The 19,314-nt window shown below is 41.3% G+C and overlaps 1 protein-coding gene across 1 annotated transcript; it reads left to right on the top strand.

The window, feature by feature from the left end:
• The first annotated feature begins 728 nt into the window (after positions 1-728).
• On the top strand, positions 729-15,859 carry GRXCR2 (glutaredoxin and cysteine rich domain containing 2). Its single transcript, XM_077897705.1, has 3 exons — positions 729-3,277; positions 9,273-9,500; positions 15,261-15,859. The coding sequence occupies exons 1-3, from the start codon at positions 2,942-2,944 to the stop codon at positions 15,441-15,443; spliced, it is 747 nt and encodes a 248-aa protein (XP_077753831.1). The 5' UTR covers positions 729-2,941; the 3' UTR covers positions 15,444-15,859.
• The last annotated feature ends 3,455 nt before the right edge of the window (positions 15,860-19,314 follow it).

Raw genomic sequence — 19,314 nt, 5'->3', positions numbered from 1 at the left:
ATAAATATGCTGCTTGGCTAAAATAGGTTGATGCCATTTCAGGTACATTTTTAAAAGTTATTTAATACCAGTTGCTGTGGTTCATGGATGCCCTGGCTAATGAATATATTTCAGTCTCTTGGTGTTATCCTCCTAATAGTTACCACTGTAGTCTCCCCTTGTGTGCTGTGTTCTCTAAAAGGTCTTAAGTGCATGTTTGCAGCCATCAGCAGTACATCAGATGGTCTCACTGCAGAAACAGAAACAAGATGAACAATGAGAGGAACACAAAGACAGTTCTTCCACGGATCTGACGTCTGTTCCTGGAAGTTTCACGATGAGACAAGAGCAAATTAGTTTTGATGGTGACTGAGAATCACACTAATAGGTGTTTGGTCAATCTCTCATGTATAAGAGGATGACCAAAATGGGAGAATTGTTAAATTAATTAAAGAAGGAGGTCGTTAAACTGATGTGGCTTTAATGTTGTGGTAGCCTATGTGACCTATATAACCCAAATCTAAGCCCATATGTGCCTAGTGGGTATGAAATGAAAATGCTGGGGGCAGCTAGTCACTCATAGCCAATCAGTAATTTCCTGAATTTGCTTCCACCTTTTCTCTGTATAAGTTTCTCCCCTGCACACCTGTGGAACAGGTGGAACACTCCTAACCACTTCTAGTTTGGTGCTGTTTGATTCAAATCAATTTTTTCCTCTAATAATATAGGATAATGATATTCATACTGTACACTGGATAAAATGAATGAGACTAATGTAGTCAGGGGTGGACTTCTAGAAGTCTGAGGCCCTCCCTACCTGGTTGTCCTGAGGACTGAGGAAACCATATATCAGCCTCCTATAATGTATTCATGATACATCAGGGCCAGCTCTGCAGCCTAGGAAACCTAGAGGAACGTATATTCTGATCTTGTTATGAGCACATCTTCTTTAAAAATGTTTCTGTGTGTGTGTGTGTGTGTGTGTGTATGTATGTGTGTAACCTATTCCTTCCATTGATTATGTAGGACCTTATAATTGTGAAACTCCTCCTTAGTGGAAATATAAATTTTTTCTTGACTGCTTTCTGATCCTACCTGTTCTCTGTTAAATATGCTCAATTCCTATTTTAAACGTTTGATTTATTTGATTTTTCTTGCCTGGAAGTCATTCACTCAACAGTTATTAATGGAATTCTTTAATGTACCAGGTCCTTTAATAAACATTGGGGATAGAGAAATGGTAAAGGCAGTTTCTGAGTCTAAGGGGTTTCCAGTTTAGTGGAGGGAAACACAGGAATGGTAAGAGAAAGCAAGAAGTGCTTCATGGTGGTTGGTGCAAGGTTCCATGGCCTCTGATTGGGGCAAGTGGGAAGACTTCCCAGAAGCAATGACATTTGAGATGTAGCTTGAAGGAGGATTGAAAGTTTGACATTTGAGTGGGGGAAACAGAGTGTTGGATAAGAGAAACCTACGGTTTTAAGAACTCGGTGAGCTTGTTAGTGAGCCTGGAACACTGATTCAGGCAGCAGCCAGAAGAGTGACAGAGCATGAGGGTGGAAATGAAGGTACAGTTAGGTTCCGGGGAGTTCTGCTTGCTGCTTTATACAGGAGACTGATGACTTTAGATGGTTTTTACAACATGGCTCTGGCATCAATGTGGAGAATGGATGGGTGTGGAGGTCATTAGGAGATTGTCGTAATTTCAAACAGCAAAGTGATAAGGGCTTGACCTAGGGTCAAGGTGGTGGGGGTAGATGAAAGATGGCAGTCGTGATAGAATCCATGGCAATGGCTGCAGGAATACAAATGAGTTTGGGCAACTGAGTAAGTGATGGCATCATTAACACAAACAAGGAGAAAGGCTCAACCCCCACCATTTCGGCTCCTCAAATCCAACCCACCCTTTAAGATTTCTCTCAAGGGCCCATTCCTTTACAAGTCTTCTTGCATCCTTGTTCCCTTAGGGACCATTCTCTTCCCAGAATAGATATTCTGGGAGTCAGCAGTGGACAATTTGCTTAGCAAGCAGAAGGCTCTTATTTCATGTGTGTTAAGTCTGTTTCCTGAACTAGATGCAGGACTGTCATTCACAAGCCCCATGTCTCATGCTTCCCTGATAGTCATCACAGCGACGAGTGCACAATGTCAGCCATTTACTGGATGTTGTCTAGAGTAGGCAGCGGGGCTTGGTGCTGTGCTTCCAAATGAAACCTTAACTTAAAGTAGATGTGAAATGTAGCCTCTCTGATTCATGCAGGGATGAAGGCCTGGAGTCCAGGATCCGTGGTTTCCTCCTATCTAGGGCTCCATGAAACACAGTTTGAAAACTTTTGGCTTAGTGGACTGGCTGTGGGTTTGGGGGTCAGAACTGAGTTCTGATCCCCATTCTGTCTCTTACCTAGCTGTACTAGAATAGACAAATGGGGGAACAATTCTCGCTTTCCCTTCTGTAAAACATGGGATAATTATACTTCCAATATAGGCTTATTGTGAGGACAAAGTAAGGCAATGCAGGCAAAAATCTGTGGTGCCTATTAAGTGCTCTTATCTACAACTAGGTCGTAGTTGTTGGTAAGAATAATAATAAGACATTTGCTGGCTGATGGAATAACTGATCCTTATTGGATTGATACTTGTTCAGCCTAAATAAATCTACTCTTGCTCAGGTTAGGAAGAGCCAGGGTTAGGGTGAAGTTAAGGGGGGAGCTTGGGAATCAAAGGATACCCAATCTTGTCTTATGCTGTGCTCCGTCCACACCATAAACCCATGATCACCTACCTCTGCATGAACGTCTATCAATATTTAATGTGTGGGTGTCAGTTGCTGTAAACTGAGTATACCCCAGCACCAACTTGAATTAATTATATGCAAGAGGAGAGAAAATAAAATGCCTTTTCTTGAGAGCCCCAAATTTTACTGGCCACACTGAAGCCTGGAAACCACAGAGTGAAATTTCTACTGATGGAGGACCCTGAGAAGAAGCTGAACCAGAAGAGTGATGGCAAACCACGGAAAGTACGCTTTAAAATCTCTTCCTCCTACAGTGGCAGAGTGTTGAAGCAGGTCTTTGAGGATGGGCAGGAATTAGAGTCGCCAAAGGAAGAATACCCTCACAGTTTTCTCCAAGAGTCCCTTGAACCAATGGATGGTGTTTATGGGTCTGGGGAAGCCCCCAAACCCCAGCCATACTCCCCTAAGCTGACTGCTCAAAGGATCAGCGTGTTTAGAGAGGGCAATGCCTACACTTTGACGGGCAGTCAGCCTTTCTTCAATGACTACAAGGCGAATGATCATAAGGTTGGTATTGTGTGGTGTATAAACTCTAAGGACTAAAATGTAGATAGGAAAACACTAACTCATTCGAATTTGTATCTTGCTCATGCTTTGGTACCAGCCAAAGCTGTGGGTATACCAAATGGGAAGCTGCTGTTGGAATAATATTTCTGGAACAAAAATAACATGCTTGCTGACTACTTATTGGAAAGTGCAATAAGCATGTATAGTATTCAGTTCCATCCTGGATAGTCAACTGTAATTGGGTCATTGGCTAGGTTATCTGGGTAAGTAAATTAAACAGCGGTGCAGTGGTTTTCAGCATGCCAGACTGCCGTTTTAGAAAATTATGTGACAACCGGTTGTTTTGTTTCCTGAAAGAGCTGAGTGTTTGAAGGTGCTCACTGCATTCCAGCCAACCATTCAGCTTGTGGCTTATCCGTGTCTTATTTCATTTCCTATCTCTGTCTCTGTGCCTGCTTTTTAAAAAATGTGTTTTTTTGTTATTGTTTATGTATTTTGCCTTTCCATTGTTCATTAGCATGAACACTGAGTGATTGGAGCCCTGGGAAGAAATAGTGAAAAGCAAGTCAACCAGAGGAAATGTTACTTGGGGAAAAAGTTTGAGCTAATAGTTCAATTGAAACATGTATTTTATCTGTTAATTTCAATTCTCTTCCCCAGTACCATAGATAGTCAAAAGCCCATACATGATTTTCTTTTAAGCTAGAAGAACTTGGAAAATATTCACTGATTTCTAAAAATGAAAAAGAGATTGTATATGCCTGCCATTGGGACCATGATTGCCTTTTTTTCTTTAAATACAATTATATAATGTGCCAGGTTATTAATGAATGGTACACCAGGATATGCTCTCATCTTTAAAGTGTGAAATTCAGATAATTACTCTCTAATCATTTTTATTGTTAGTTTCCTTAGGGAACAGATAATTCATCTATGGCAGACAAATGCATTGGCCTCTCTGGCATTGGTAAAAGTGTAATTATGGGCAGTCCACATTTATCAAAGATAATACCAGGTTTCTTTTTTATAATAAAGGGGGCTGGAGTGAATAAGCCCTCATGTTAGTGGAGTGACTCATGCATTATTACAAAGCAGTATCACAGACTTTCTCAGTGGTTCTTTATCACAGCCTTGAGGGAAAGGCAAAACATGGTCATTCCCATTTTGCAGATGAGGAAAACTGAGTGCCAAGTTGTTAAGGGATCCACCCAGTATTAGAGGATCATTAGGTGCAAAGTCAGAATAAGAACCCAGGTTTTCTGATTCATCATGCTTTTGGGCATGTGGAATGTTCCTTTTTATTCTCTAAAAGTATTCTTTTTTATTCCTATTTGTTCTATTCTCACCATAAATAATCATGATGTTAACAGTAATAGTTGCCATTTACTGATGCCTACTATATCCTATGTTCTTGGCTATGACTTGTACTTACAGTATCTCTTTGAAACTGAATCTTATTTGTAGGTTGAGAGTTTACAAAGTTGTAGTTTATGCAGACCTTGTACAAGGCCTGGTAGATAATATTGGACTGCTTGACCTTCACAAGTCATGTGTCAAACTTGACACTTACATTAATGTATAATTTGATAAGGACTTATAAAACCAGATGATTGAGTCTTCATAGCAGCACCACACCATTGGTTTAAACACAGTGCTCTGGAGACCATATTCAGAGTTTGATTCCTTCTTGATCCATTTATCCTTGTTTCCTTTGTTGCCTGATCCAATTTACCTCCCCATCTTAGCCAGCTTCTGGGTAAGAGAGGGGTCAGGATGGAGACCTGTAGCTCCACCCACTGAAACAGGTCATCAGTGTGGTATTTATGAAAAAAAAGAAAAGACAAGCTGGAAAGCCATGATTTTTCAATAGCGAATCCAACTGTAAAATAGATCCTGGTAAATATTGGCTGTGAAGCAACACTGGGTAGCAGTTAAGCACAATAATTATAAGTAAAGATTCTGAATTTGAACAGGTATCTGTCCACCAATGTTCATAGCAGCTTTATCCATAGTTGCTCACAAGTGGGAGCAACCCAGATGTCCACCAGTAGATGAATGGACAGATACAATGTGGTGTATACACACAGTCAGACATTACTCAGCCTTGAGAAGGAAGGCTATTCTGACACTGGCTACAACGTGGGTGAGACTTGAAGACACGCGAAGTGAAATGAGCCATTTGCAAAAAGAGAATTCCATGGTTCCACCTCTGTGAAGTGCCTAGAGTAGTCAGATTTACAGAGACAGAAAGTATAGCGGTGGTTGCCAGGGGCTGGGGGAGAGGAGAGGTAGGAGTTCAATGGGGATACAGTTTCACTCTTAGAAGATGAAGAAGTTCTGGGGATGGGTAGTGATAATGGCTACACAACAGTGTGAGCGTACTGATGCCACTGACATGTACACTTAGAAATGGTTAAAGTGGTAAAAAAATTTTTTTTAAAAGATTTAATTTGTTTGAGAGAGAGAGAGAGATAGTGAGAGCACACAAGCAGAGTGGGGAGCAGAGAGAGAGGGAGAAGCAGGCTTCCCCGTTGAGCAGGGAGCCTGATGCGGGTCTCCATCCCAGGACCCCGTGATCATGACCTGAACTGAAGACAGATGCTTAACCATCTGAGCCACCCAGGGGCCCCAAAGTGGTCAATTTTATGCACTTCATATTCTATCACTTTTCCCAGTAAGAAATAATCATGAAAAAAAAAATCAGGTGCTCTGATATCCGTTAAATCTGGGCTTGCTGTCCACTCTACCTACTTACTGTGGGAGCTGGAGCAGACCACTTAATCTTGCCTGTTTTATTACGAAATGGGATTAATAAAAGTACTTAGGAAGATTATTGTGGTGATTAAAAAAGATTATACATGAGAAATACTTAGCATTGTGCCTGGAACATTGGATGTGCTTAGCAAATATTCCCTATCATTGTGATAATGACCAGGTTCTTATCAAAGAAATATGGAGTCTTTAAAAAAAAAAACTTTACATGATAGAGAAAGTGGTTATAAACAAATAAGTATTTTACAGAATTGAAACCATTTGAAGTTTATAAGATTTATTTAAAAAAATGAAAGGGAAGGAAGGGACATAGCATTTACTGAACATGTACTTTGTACATATGCCATTTCATCTTCACTGTATTTCTTTGAGAAAGATTTTACATTTTGGAAAAACAGTGCATGGAGTTTGGTAACTTGCAAATCTTGTACAGAAAAATTGACCTCAAAAAAAAAAAAAAAAAGAAAAAAGAAAAATTGACCTCAGACCTGCCTGCCTCCAACCCATTGCATTTCTAGGACTCAGGAAGGTGTCTCTGCATCTTAAGTGGAAAGGGCTCATGGTGCTTGTATTGCCGTCTCCAGGTGTGTGGCCACTGGCGTCAGAGCATTTATGAAGCTCAGTCATCTAAGTTGCCATTCTGGGCACCATGGAAGGAAACGCAAAAATTCCTGGCTTCATCCTGGCCCTCTGTAATATAAGAGTGGGTGTTCCTCACGGGCAGTTGGGTCTCACCAGATAACGGGAACTTTGGTTACACCTGGAGGTTTCCTTAGATGCAAGGAAGAACTTGGCGGTCGAGGTGACTGAAACATAAACACACCTTACAGGTGATTTGGGACCCTCCTTCTTTCGAGTACATTAAAAATAAATTTACTATCCTGGGTGTCTCAGATATAAACCAGGGTAGAAGCAGGAGGTTGGACTACATGACCACAGGCTTTTTTTTTTTTTTTTTTTTTTCCGGTAGCTTAAGAGTTTCACCTTGAAAAAGCCAGTTCTATATGTGAAAAAAAAAAAAAAAGTTCCCTAGTAACTAAACCTCCTTGGCTATTAGTGGAAGTGGAAATGGAACCTTCTAAAAGTACCACCATCTTTATCTTCTGATGTTCAGAAACCGATAGTCCAGAGTGTGAAACAGGAACCCAGTGCACATCAAACAGTAGGAAATGGAAGCTGCCATATGATCCCTTGGAGACAGAGAGAGAAAGAGAGAGAGAGAGAGAGAAAGCAGGGCCAAGTAGGAAGCTGGTAGCTTCATAAATAATGATAGAAAACTCTGTGTTTCAAGGAAGGGGATCCCAGTACTGAAGTCCCATTTAAGCCAGGGTGTGACCGAATCCATTAAGGCTGTAAACAGGAGACTGCTTGATTGTGGCATCCCGACGGATTTGGTTTCTACACTTCTATAAATGCAGAGTGGAATATTTCATGCCGGAGTATGTAGCTGTGTAGCATGATTGTGCATGCATTACTAATGAACAGTTTTTAATACCAGCGACAAGGCCATCTCTGCACAGTATCTTTCACTTCTGAAAGTCCTGTTTTATATATTCTGCTTTGCACCCCCATCCCTAGAAATTGGTATAATTGGCCTCGGGGATGAGCATCAAAATCTCTGACCATGAGAGCATTGCCTAGTCAGCACAGAAAAGCAGAGTATTGGGGCAGAGTCCTGAAACCTGGGATCCTAATCATTAGCTGGTATTTTACTAGGTTTGGGGATGTTGGAGGCTCCCTGAAGGGAGTCATGGTTAAAAAGAGGGCACTCAGGAGTCTCAGGACGGCACCTGCTTACCACCCAGTATCCAAGTATTCCTATGTTTCGTTTTGCTTTGTTTTGTGTTGAGAGAGAGAGAGCGAGAGCATATGTGAGTGAAGGAGAGGAGGGGCAGAAGGAGAGGGGAAAGAGAATCTTGAGCAGGCTCCAGGCTGAACACAGGGCCCAACTTGGGGCTTGATCTCACAACCCTGAGATCATGACCTGAGCTGAAATCAAGAAGCAGATGCTTAACTGACTGAGCCACTCAGGCCCCCCAGGTATTCCTGTTTTAGTAATGACTTTGTGGTGATGCCCACCAGTTAGATGTCACCCCATCTGTGGATGAGCAACCTGGGGATTCTAAGAGGCCAAATGACTTGCCTATATCTCACAGTTGGTAAACGGTAGAATTAAGGTTGGTGTTATTTGTCACCAAGCTGTTGTATCTCTGCGAGGAAATCTGTGTTCTTAGGAAATCCCTAAACATTTATTCCCCCGTGCTGCTCTGCTGCATTGTAGTATTGCCTAAATTATTCCTCAGGAAATCACCAAGAAATACATGGTAAACCCACACAAAGGAATATAAGCTATTAGTAATGATGCTCCAGAAGTATATTTATTGGCATAAAAAGATTTATATATTGTACAAACAATAAAAACATTACATATGTAAGATCATTGCATATATATAAGATCACTACACATTTTATATATACATAAATATATATGTATATGATCATTATATACATAATGATATTACAGGGTTTTTTGGGGGAAATGCTTGTGAATAGTACAGTGTAGGTATTAAGATATGGACTTTAGAGTTAGGCAGACTGGGATTTGAATCCCTGCCACAGACCCTGACCACTGGTAACCTTGGGAGACTCTTAACCCCACTGTGACTTAGCCTCCTTATCTGTAAAATATAGAAATCATAGCATAGCACCCACCTCGAGGGATGTTGAAGGGAAAGTGAGGTAATGTTTCTAAAATGCTTAACATGATGTGTGACACAAAATAAACACTATCCACTATAATAAAATAATGATAATAATAGTTCTATAAATATTATCTACTATTATTATTTATGCATAAAAGTTTGGAGAGCTATTTAATTTTTTAAGCATTCTTCTGTATTTACAAGACACTCACTGCGCCCAGCTGTGCATCATGTACTGTGGTTTAGAGGAATAGAAACTATGGCTTCTGTCCTGCAGAGTCTTACATTGCAGTTATATGATTGGTTCAGTGTTGGTTGGTTATCATCAACAGGGCAAAGGAAGCTAGTTTTCAGTGTTTTTAGAGAGAGCGAATGAACCAGGGAGTGAACTGTAACTTTGGGGTTTGTTGGAATCCTAAATGCCAGACAGTTACAAGCTCTTTCTCTCAGACTCTTTCCTGGCATGTTGAACAGGTCCTGCAGCCCTATATTTGGTGATTGCTCATTCTCCATTTCTCTAGTCCCCACCTATTATAGATTTTGGAAAGATCATCATCTACACGAATAACTTGAAAATCATTCGAACCCCCATGGACAAGAGAGACTTCATGAGGAAAATTCTCCAGAAGGAAGAGGAGGCTGAGGAGGAGTCTCTGATGAGCAAAGAAGAAATCTACGGAGACAGTGACCAGAACGATGAGCATTTGCCAGACGCAGGAGGCACATTCCCCCATAACCAGTACCCACAGGTGTGTCAGAATGGTTCACTGTCTTACTTGGAGCTGGCCCTACAGCAGTGGTTTTCAAATGGTTTTGATTGTGCACACTTAAGTGAAAACTTGAATATAAATACTTGAGATGTCTAACTGTTGAAGACATTAGGGAATTTTAAATTTATTATATTTTAATGGTATGTTATTAGCAATAATGGTTATGTCTGTATTTCAAATATGCATAATTTTATTTTTTTCAGTGACTTCTTTTGAGATCTGATTAGGTATTTATTATTTTCATTCTGCATTGTGGCACATAACAGCTTATTCTGGACATGGAAAAAAATCAGCTCTATTCTTTTTTCTTATGGGTTTGCTTGTGCTTCTATTATTGGTGTTACCCTCAATCCAGTTTCCTTAAAGAATCTTATTGAGCCATGTGTCTAGATTTTGTAGAGACTTAGTTTAGTTAAAACTAATTGTTATCTGTTTATTCATAGACACACACACACACACACACAGAGGCAGAGACACAGGCAGAGGGAGAAGTAGGCTCCATGCAGGGAGCCTGATGTGGGACTGTCCAGGGTCTCCAGGATCACACCCTGGGCTGCAGGCGGCGCTAAACCACTGCACCACCGGGGCTGCCCAAAACTAAGTGTTATCTGCAAATCCACTAGACCAAAGACAAGTGAACTTCCATATGTTGCAAGGTGCTCAAAGTGAATGAATGAGCTGGGACACCACTGTCACTTGATGTGCAGTGGGGTCACTTTACATCATACTACTTCAGGGAAGCAGGGTCCCTTGGGTCCCGTATTTGTTTGGTGACTGCCTGACCTAGTGAAGGGGCCAGTGTCAATTAATTTATTAAAAATGAGCGTAACAGTTTCTTTTGAAAATATCTTGAAGCTTAATTTCTTGCCTTTTAAAGATAAAAAGTAAGTAGAAATAGTAGAATGATTTTCTTCCGACATCTCTCAGAGGTGTGCACTCCTCACCTTGGAAACCATTGCCTGGACATGCTTAGATGAAGGGGTAGAGTGATGATAGTCATTAGTTCGCAGTTTGGGATTGGCGGTGGGAAAAGCAACTTTGATGGATTTAAGCTAAGAGGGTAAAAGCTTGGATAGCAGGAGAAATGAATTTTCTCTCTCTTCAGTTTCCATCTTTTGGGAGTTGAAGCTTTCTATGGGACTCACTCTCATCTCCCATGGATCGGTGTGACAAAATGGGCCAAGGGCATTCTCGTACGTGAGTGACGTCCTGACCCCGGTAGGGTTTAGAGGACAGGAATAGGAAAGTCATGACCAGACTCTGGCAAAAGACTCTTATTAAAGTTCTGCTCACAAAGACTCTTATCTCTTTCCAAACTGATTTCAGGTTGATAAGATACTTTTGAAATGCAAGTATGATCATGTCACCCCTTCTTCACTCTTTTCCCCACCCCAAACTTTCAGTGACCTCTGACTGCTTGGAATAAAACAGTATATAGCCTGGGCACTGTTAGCCTCTTTAGCCTCCTCTTACACATCTCTCCTCATTCACTGTCCTAGACACACTGCCCATCTAGCTACCACGCATATATGTTCTTTGCCCTTTCCTACCAGAAGCAACTCTCTTGTGCCTAGAATATTCTCCAGATTCCCCTCTGCTTTGCTCTTAGCACCTGAAATCTCAGTGGAGGCATCACTTGCTCAGAGGGGCCTCCCCTCACTTCTATGAAGATAAAATACCCAAGGATGGACACCTCAGAGCAGCTTACATCCCTCCTTAGTTGTGATCTTATATTTCCCTGTGTAAATCTTTGGTTAATGTTTACTGTAACTCACTAGATTTTGTCTCCATGAGTCCAGGGGCCGTATTTATGTTGAGCATAGCAAAGTAGTTCTCGTGTCAAAAAAAATGAGAAATAAAAATAAAAATAGAGCCTAGCACAGAGTAGGTGTGCAGTAAATGTTAGTTAAATGTTCATGGAAATAGTATTGGAATTTGGGACCAGAGAAACATCTGGTAGAAGTATCATGCCTCAGCCTTCTCTTGCCTTTTATGTGGCATGGCTCAGAACCTAGCAGAGCAGCAGGCAGACTATAAACGTTGTGATCCAAAACGTTACTTTCCCACTTTAAAATTCATTAATTCTATTCTTTTCCATCCTATTTTGTAATTTGCAGGAGCATATATTTGCAGAAGTGAGCCAGAAATGATAAAATGCAGGTCACGCTGCAGGCCTGAGTAAAAAAGCAGCAACAGGCCTGACATGACAATTATCTTTAAATTCAATTTGGAGAGATCCATGTTTTTTCGCTGTAAGACCATAAACTAGGACAGAGGTATGCAGCCGAAAGTTGTCATGAAAGGTTATACTTCACTTGCCTGTCTTTTAAACTGTTTTAAATTGCTATTTGTTTGCCAAATCCCTTGTGCAATAAATGCCCAGACAGATTTTATTCTAAAAAAGAAGGTCAAAGAACATCAAGGAGCCCCTTCTGACCAGGAGACTCTTTGCTGTGTTAGATGGAACAGGGAAACAGTGGGAACCTTGATGAAAGAGCAGGTCAAGGCTAAAAGCCAGGCCATGCCAACCCTCTGTATTAACTATAAAAGAAAAGGAGAGGAATAATTGAATTGAGCCACAGTGAAATGCAGAAGGGGAAAAATCTGGCCATATGTTTGCTGGATCCAAGACTGTAACTCATCTGGGCTTCTTTATGCTTTATGTGATCTTGCCTTTGAAATAATAGTAATGGTAGTAGTAGTAGTAGTAATAATAATAATAATAACTGCCATTTATTGAGAGCCCATGATAGCTGAGCACCATGCCCACTGCTTTCCATGCATTAGTCTCTTTCTTTCTCATGAGGACTTTCTGAGGGAGGTAATTGTTAGCAGTCTTCTTCTGTAGCTAGGGGAACCAAGGCACAGAGAAATCAAGTAACTTGCCACACGTCATCAGAATTGGCAGTCAAACCCAGGTCCACCTGACTACCAATCTTATAATCTTAACCCATCTACTGAGAAACCTCCAGATTGGTGCTTGTTGGCTACTTTAGGGCCACCCAAGCTTTTGAATCTACAATGAAAGCTGAGGCCCTTTTCCTTGCTCATGGAGCCAGTAAGAGGTGGTTTGGTAAGGTGGTCTGTTGGTTCTAGAACTTAAGTTGTGCAATACAACTATGTTCTAAGTCTTCTTACCGAATATTTTCTGAGAAGAATTTAAAAATGTTGAGAATGGAAGACAGAAGCTTATATCCCGCATGCCTTGTACAGAGTAGAGGCTCAGTAACACTTGATTTAATGAATCACTAAATGATTCAGTGAGTGTGCTGAGGGCAGTAGTTGGAAGGAGGTTGGTAACCTAGGGTAAGAGTGCAAACTCCAGTGAAGCACCTAATACTGCATTGTATTACCATGTGGCATTAGAGAAAATTTGATCAATGATTTATTTTTGTTCTCTGCAGCACACTCACCAGGTCATTTTATTAATCTTTTAATACCTGAACCTGGCATTCTATGCAAATTAATTTTTGGCTAACATGTATGGCACTATGGTAGGATTTTACTATACTTTCTTTGACAACATTAAAATCTCACTAGGAAAAAAAAAAAAAAAGAATAAAAAAAAAAAATAAAAATAAAATAAAATCTCACTAGGACCCAGTACAAAACAAAAACGTGGATTTGGCAGCAAAATGGACCGTGATAATTTGCTTAAAGAATATTTTGGCAAATACATTTATTTTAAAGACTTTAAGAGAAGAAAAACAAGTTTCTCCATTGTTAATATATTAAAGCATAGCAGTAGTCAGGGCGCCTGGGTGGCTCAGTCGGTTAAGCATCAGCCTTCAGCTCAGGTCACGATCCCAGGGTCGTCAGGATCCCTGTTCAGTAGGGAATCTATTTCTCCCTCTCTTTCTGCCTGCTGCTCCCCCTGCTTGTGCTTTCTCTCTCTCTCTGTCAAATAAATACATGAAATCTTTTTAAAAATAGAATAAAATATGGCAGCAACCGATAAAATATTAAGAAAAGAAGATATAGACATCATTTAGGTTTTTGTCAGTTGGATAATCACTTCAGTTTCCTAAATCTAGAATAAATAAAATTTAATACCTTCTTAGGCACTTTCTAGCACAATGGAACTATTTTCAGAATGTACGCCTCCCTTTCCAAGATTATTTTTATTCTTAAGTTATAAAAGAAAGCTGTGTTAGCTGGGTGGAGCTACCCAGGGAACTCCAGCTCTCTTGTTAGTTCCTAGAATTTAAGAATTGGGAGGGTTCTCCAGATAGCATTATTTTGTTTCTTTGTCCAATAAACATGTGAACAACAAATATTGTGCCAGTCAGCATACTTTAAGTCTTGGAAGTGGTGGTGACAGACTAGCACAGAGAACTTGCTGTGTGGTCAGCAGAAACCTTCAGTAGATATGAGATGTGCCATGCTTGGGGCAGTACAGGTGGATCAGGACTCCGGTCTAGAGGTGTAGGTACTGCTAAGCCAACATCTGAAAACAAATAGGAGTTGGGTGGGTTGGAGAGAGGAGCCCACAGGATCTGAGGCAGGGCTCCACCGTGAATCTGTGCCAGAATTGGTGGGTATCTGGACTAGGATTGTGGTTGTAGGTGGAGAAAACTGGATGGATTTGAGAGATGTTTAGCAGGTAAAATAGAGAGGACTTGGTACTGGATCTACCTGTTATTGATTTAGTACTACCCCTTATTTCTTGGGAAGTTCACAGAGTGCAAAGTTTACCAGTTTCCTTGGGATGGATGTCCTTAGGGAAGGAGCATGTCAGTAGACAAGGGGCATTATCTGCAGGATGGGAGTTGAGGACTAGTAAGTCCAGACTTAATAGCAAGGCTTAGAAGTGAACTAACTTTTATGGAGAACCTATAATATGCCAGATAATATATTGTGGTCCTTTTACATACTCTCTCATTTAATATTCTAGCTACTCTGAGTGGTGAGCATTACGAGTCCCATTTTGCAGGTGAAGAAAAAGGTTTAGAGAGGCCAGGGGAACTGTCCACGGTGCACGATTGCTGTCTTAGGCCATATCACAGTTCTTAAAGAAAATAAAGATGAAGTGCTGCAAGAATTCAGAGCTAAGCTTCAGAGGATTGTTGTTGAGTTGAGTTGTCTATCTACTCAGTCTTTGGTCACATAAAAACAATATTTCTTGAATGCCTGCTGTTGGACAGCTACAGTGAGGGGCTGTGTACATAGTCGTGTGGAGCATGAACTCTGGGCTCGGTTGCCTGGGATCAAAACCTGCCTCCTCTCTTCCAGGCTGTGTGACCATTGGCAACTTCTCAGTCTCTCATTTTCTCATCTGCCACAAGGATGATAATACTCACCCTATCTCACTGGGATGTTGTGTGGATTAGATGGATGTAGAGCAAACTCTTAGAACAGCTCCTGGCACCTACTTAGCATGCCACAAATGTTCACTATTAGCATTTGGCAGTGAGGGAAAGTAAGTCCTTGTCCTGATGGAACATACAGAAATAACATGTCACATGGTGACAAGGGCGATGAGGAACGAGGAGGTACAGAGTGCAAAGGGGGGGGGGGTGATGTGGTCTCAGAGATTCCATCAGGGAAATCCTATCTGATAAAATTAAAGTGAGTTTTCTGTGCCTCTGGCCTGTTCCCCCTTTGCCAGTTGTAGGAAGTATTTTGTCCTCCCATTCTCTCATTTTGCCTCTGCCTTCTTGGCAGCCCAGTGCTATTTCAACCTGCTTTGGAAGAAAGGTCTCGAACTGCTGTAACTAAACCCTAACCTGTCTCTTGCAGGAAGGGGAGCTTCCCGAGGACAACTGTTTTCGCTGCCGAGGGTCGGGCAGCGCCACCTGCTCCCTGTGCCATGGCAGCAAGTTCTCCATGCTGGCCAACAGATTTAAGGAGTCCTATCGGGCCCTGCGGTGCCCTGCCTGCAATGAGAATGGCCTGCAGCCTTGCCAGATTTGCAATCAATAGCCCGTGGCTTTGTATGTCCGCTGTTATCGCCTCCTTCCTGAAGTGATTTCTAATAAACTGCCCCCTCCTTCTCTTCCTTCTCCCAGCAAGGAAGCCACGGTGGCTGTGACCACTTCCACCACTGGCAAAACTCAATCACTTGATGACATTTCGTAAGGCTAGTAGCATCTCCGTGTGGTCCTAAGTGGCAGAGGCATTTTCGAATTAGAGTCTGCTTTGAAATGGGTTCTAAAATTATCCTTCCAGGAACGTGTGTGTGCATATTATTTGACTTAGCTCAGTTTTTTCCCTTGCACTAGTGAGCAAATAAATGTCCATTTCAGGCAGCAGGTTGAAGTCGTTTTCTGGTTGGGAGTTATTTTGCAAAATTATGCAGTGAGGAAGGAATAAAAAAGGCAGGTTTCTGATGAACTGAATTCCTGTTGCTTGTAATGTATTTGAAATCATTATCAGTCAGATTGAATTTTTAATTAACCAGAAGAGGACAGGGATGTCCAGTGCCGAATGTATTAGCAGGCCACTGAAAACAAAATAACATGTACGTGCTTCATGCTGAAGATAGGCAAGCTGAGAAGGCTTTTCTTTCCAAGTCCTGAGTCTCTCCTGTGTGATGTGCTAGGGTAGTATTCATGCAGGCAATGAGCAATGCTACTTCTTAAGACCAGATGAGATAAGACATTTCTGTGTGCCTCTAAACTACTGAGGTTATTTACAAGCCAAGTCAAAGCTATTTATTATAAATTTGGTGCTTAAGTATGTGTGTGTGATATGACTTCTTGAATTATTAGCAAGTAAATAAATGTATTTTAAATCTAAGATACAGCCACAATCTCTTCAAAAAAGACTGGGTATTTTATAGTTCTCTGCTAGAAACCTCTCAAAGAAAAAGTAACCTGGGCAGATTTTTAAGAATTATCTTTCTACTATCTGTGAATACACATGCTGAAGGTAATTCTTTCCTCTTAAAGTTGATTATAAAATTAGAAAAATAGTTTTGTTAATGACCTTTTGTAGCTCTAAAGCCACTCCCCTTACCCCTTGAGAATAACACTGTAAAATCTGTTATCTATAGAGACACATGGCTTTTCTACGATAATTTTTATTTTCATAGCTTAATTTTTTTCAAAAATTTTGGTTACCCTCTAATATTCACCTGTTAAAAGAATCCAATGGTGGAATGCTTTTCAGGAAATATAAACACTTATAAAAAGATTAAAATAATTTTTGAAGCCATAATACATTTTGCCTTTTCTCTCTGAGCCAGAAAAATAGAACTATTGCTCACCAACTTTCTTTGTTTCTGTACTTAACTATTTCCTCACTTGGATTATGTTTGTGTGTTTTCCTTTTAAGATTTTATTCACTTATTTGAGAGGAGAGTGAGTGTGCAAGCAAGAGAGAGAGAGAGCGTGCACACACAAGCGATGTTGGGGGCGAGCAGAGGTTGAGGGAGAAGCAGATTCCCTTCTGAGCAGGGAGCGTGATGTGAGGCTTGAACCCAGAACCCCGGGATCTTGACCTGAGCCGAAGGCAGATGCTTAACTAACTGAGCCACCCAGGTGCCCCTTGGCTTATGTTTTCTCGCTTTTGACTCTGTTTGTTTTTCCAGAGGACCAGATGAAGGAATGATAACAAGAGACCTTTAAGTGTATTGTTCTCTTTTTTGACAGGAAGATTCGACAACAAATATTTTGAGTCCTGTATGCTTCATGTGCATTGTTGCCCAGATGGGCAGCAACCCTTTGGTAGTGCATGAGGCTTACAGTCTCAGTGGAGGAGACAGATCTATGAACAGATAATTCCAACTTAGTGTGACAAGTTCTGGGACAGGGGGATTACAAGGAGCGTTTGAAGCACATAGAAGGGACATCTAACATAGTCTGAGTGGGGTTGGAGAGGCTTCTCAGAGGAAGAAGTGTAAGCATTGTTGGCCTCTTTTCCTTCCTTCATGCTTTTCAGGGCCTTTAATACTTTCCATCCCATGATAAATATATCCACTAATAATTACATTTGTTTATTCAGTTAACAAGTATTTATTGAATCCTGGAGATATATCGGTAGACAAAGCAGACAAAATCCTAGCCCCCATGGAGCTTACATTTTGGTGGGGAGATAATGACAACTAACAACATTTATTAAATATGTAATACATACATTTAGAGACAACTAAAAAGTATGCAACAGAGAATTAAAATATATAATTATGTATGTACCTATAATGTATAGGTGTAGAGGGTGTTAGAAAAGGATACATGCTTTGATGAAAAAGAAAACAATAAGGGGCATAGAGAGTTGGAAGGGGTTGAAATTTTATTTTAAGATTTTTAAAATTTCTTATTCATGAGAGACACACACACACACACACAGACACAGGCAGAGGGAGAAGCAGGCTCCTCACAGAGAGCCTAATATGGGACTTGATCCCAGAACTCCAGGATCACACCCTGAGCTGAAGGCAGATGCTTAACCGCTGAGCCACCCAGGCGTCCCAGGGGTTGAAATTTTAAATTAGCTTTCAGGGAACCATCATTGAGAAGGTTTCCTTTAAATAAAGGCCCAAAGGAGATGAGGAGTGGGTTGTGAAAGTATCTGAGGTAAGATTTTTCCAGGCAGAGGAAATAGCAGGTGCTAGGCTCATAAGAAGGAGAGCCTGACGTGTTTGGAGAGCTGCAAAGAAACCAGAGTGGCTGGAGAGCATTGAGCAAGATGACAAGTGACAGGAAATGAGGTCAGGAAGAAAGGCCATGCCTCCTGGCGTGAGGGGGCCCTTTCTTTCAAAGCCCTTGTAAGATCTTGGGTTTACTGAGTGAAGTGCTGTTCTGGATGGGGTCTGTTTTCTCTCAAGGCACACCCCCTCCTTCCATACCCTGCTCTTACTTGCTGGGGTAGGAGACCTGCAAACTACACTTCCCAGAAGTCTGGCCGGCTGGCTTCCCATTAAGTTCTGCCAACAGGCGGTATTGGCAGAACTGGAGGCAGGAGGAGCCTTCTCTTTCTTTCTGATGGGAATCCTGACAGCTGTTCCCATGTGGCCACGGCAGTAGCAGTTATAGCAGCCCGGAATGCTGGCTCAGGAAGCCTGGTTCCAGCTGTAATCACCTTGGCGGCTCTGATTGTAGGTTCAATGTAACACCATTTCCCCCTTTTGTTCCTCTAGCCTAAGAGTGGTGATGGCTTGCTGCAGTTACTTATCTTTGTGATCAATCCCCTACAATATATATTCCCTCTCTTTGAAATGTCTACAGTGGTTTCTGGATTTCCTGATTGAATGCCAGGTGATACAAATATTTTGAGCAAAGGAAGGTCACAGTCTGATTGTGTTTTAATAAGCTTCTCTGGCTGCTGTGTTGACAAAAGACATCGTGGAGCCAAAGTATAAGTGGGAGCCCAGTTAGGAGACAATTGCAATAATTCTGGTGACAGCTAGTGGTGGCCTGGGCCAGTGTGGTACTAGAGGAAGTGGTATAAGTGGTTAGATTATGGATATATTTTGAAGGTTAGAGCCATAGAGTCTGTCTCCTGTCCTTTGTACCGAGAGATATTGCCCATGACTGCTGTGTGCAAACCCTATCTGTGGAGATAAGTAAAATACCCACTTCTTGGTTTGTGATCTCCAAGCATTGCCTCTGGTTTGAGCACTGCCATGGGTAAGCTTACTGTCATGAGTATAGTTGGCCAACTGATACTCCTAAGACTGCAAGAGTTCCTTCAGAGCTAGGAACAATTATGATGGTTTAAAAATATCCTAGTGATGCTGGGACAGTTGGTTGGGACACCTGGTTAAGCGTCTGGCTCTTGATTTTGGCTCAGGTATGATCTGAGGGTTGTGAGATCAAGCTCCATGCCAGGGTCCATGAGATTCTCTCTCTCT

The sequence above is a fragment of the Canis aureus genome, chromosome 5 (genome assembly GCF_053574225.1).
Source record: "Canis aureus isolate CA01 chromosome 5, VMU_Caureus_v.1.0, whole genome shotgun sequence".
Taxonomy (NCBI): Eukaryota; Metazoa; Chordata; class Mammalia; order Carnivora; family Canidae; genus Canis; species Canis aureus.
Note: the sequence above shows the minus strand (reverse complement) of the source record. Positions and strands in the feature narration are given on the sequence as shown.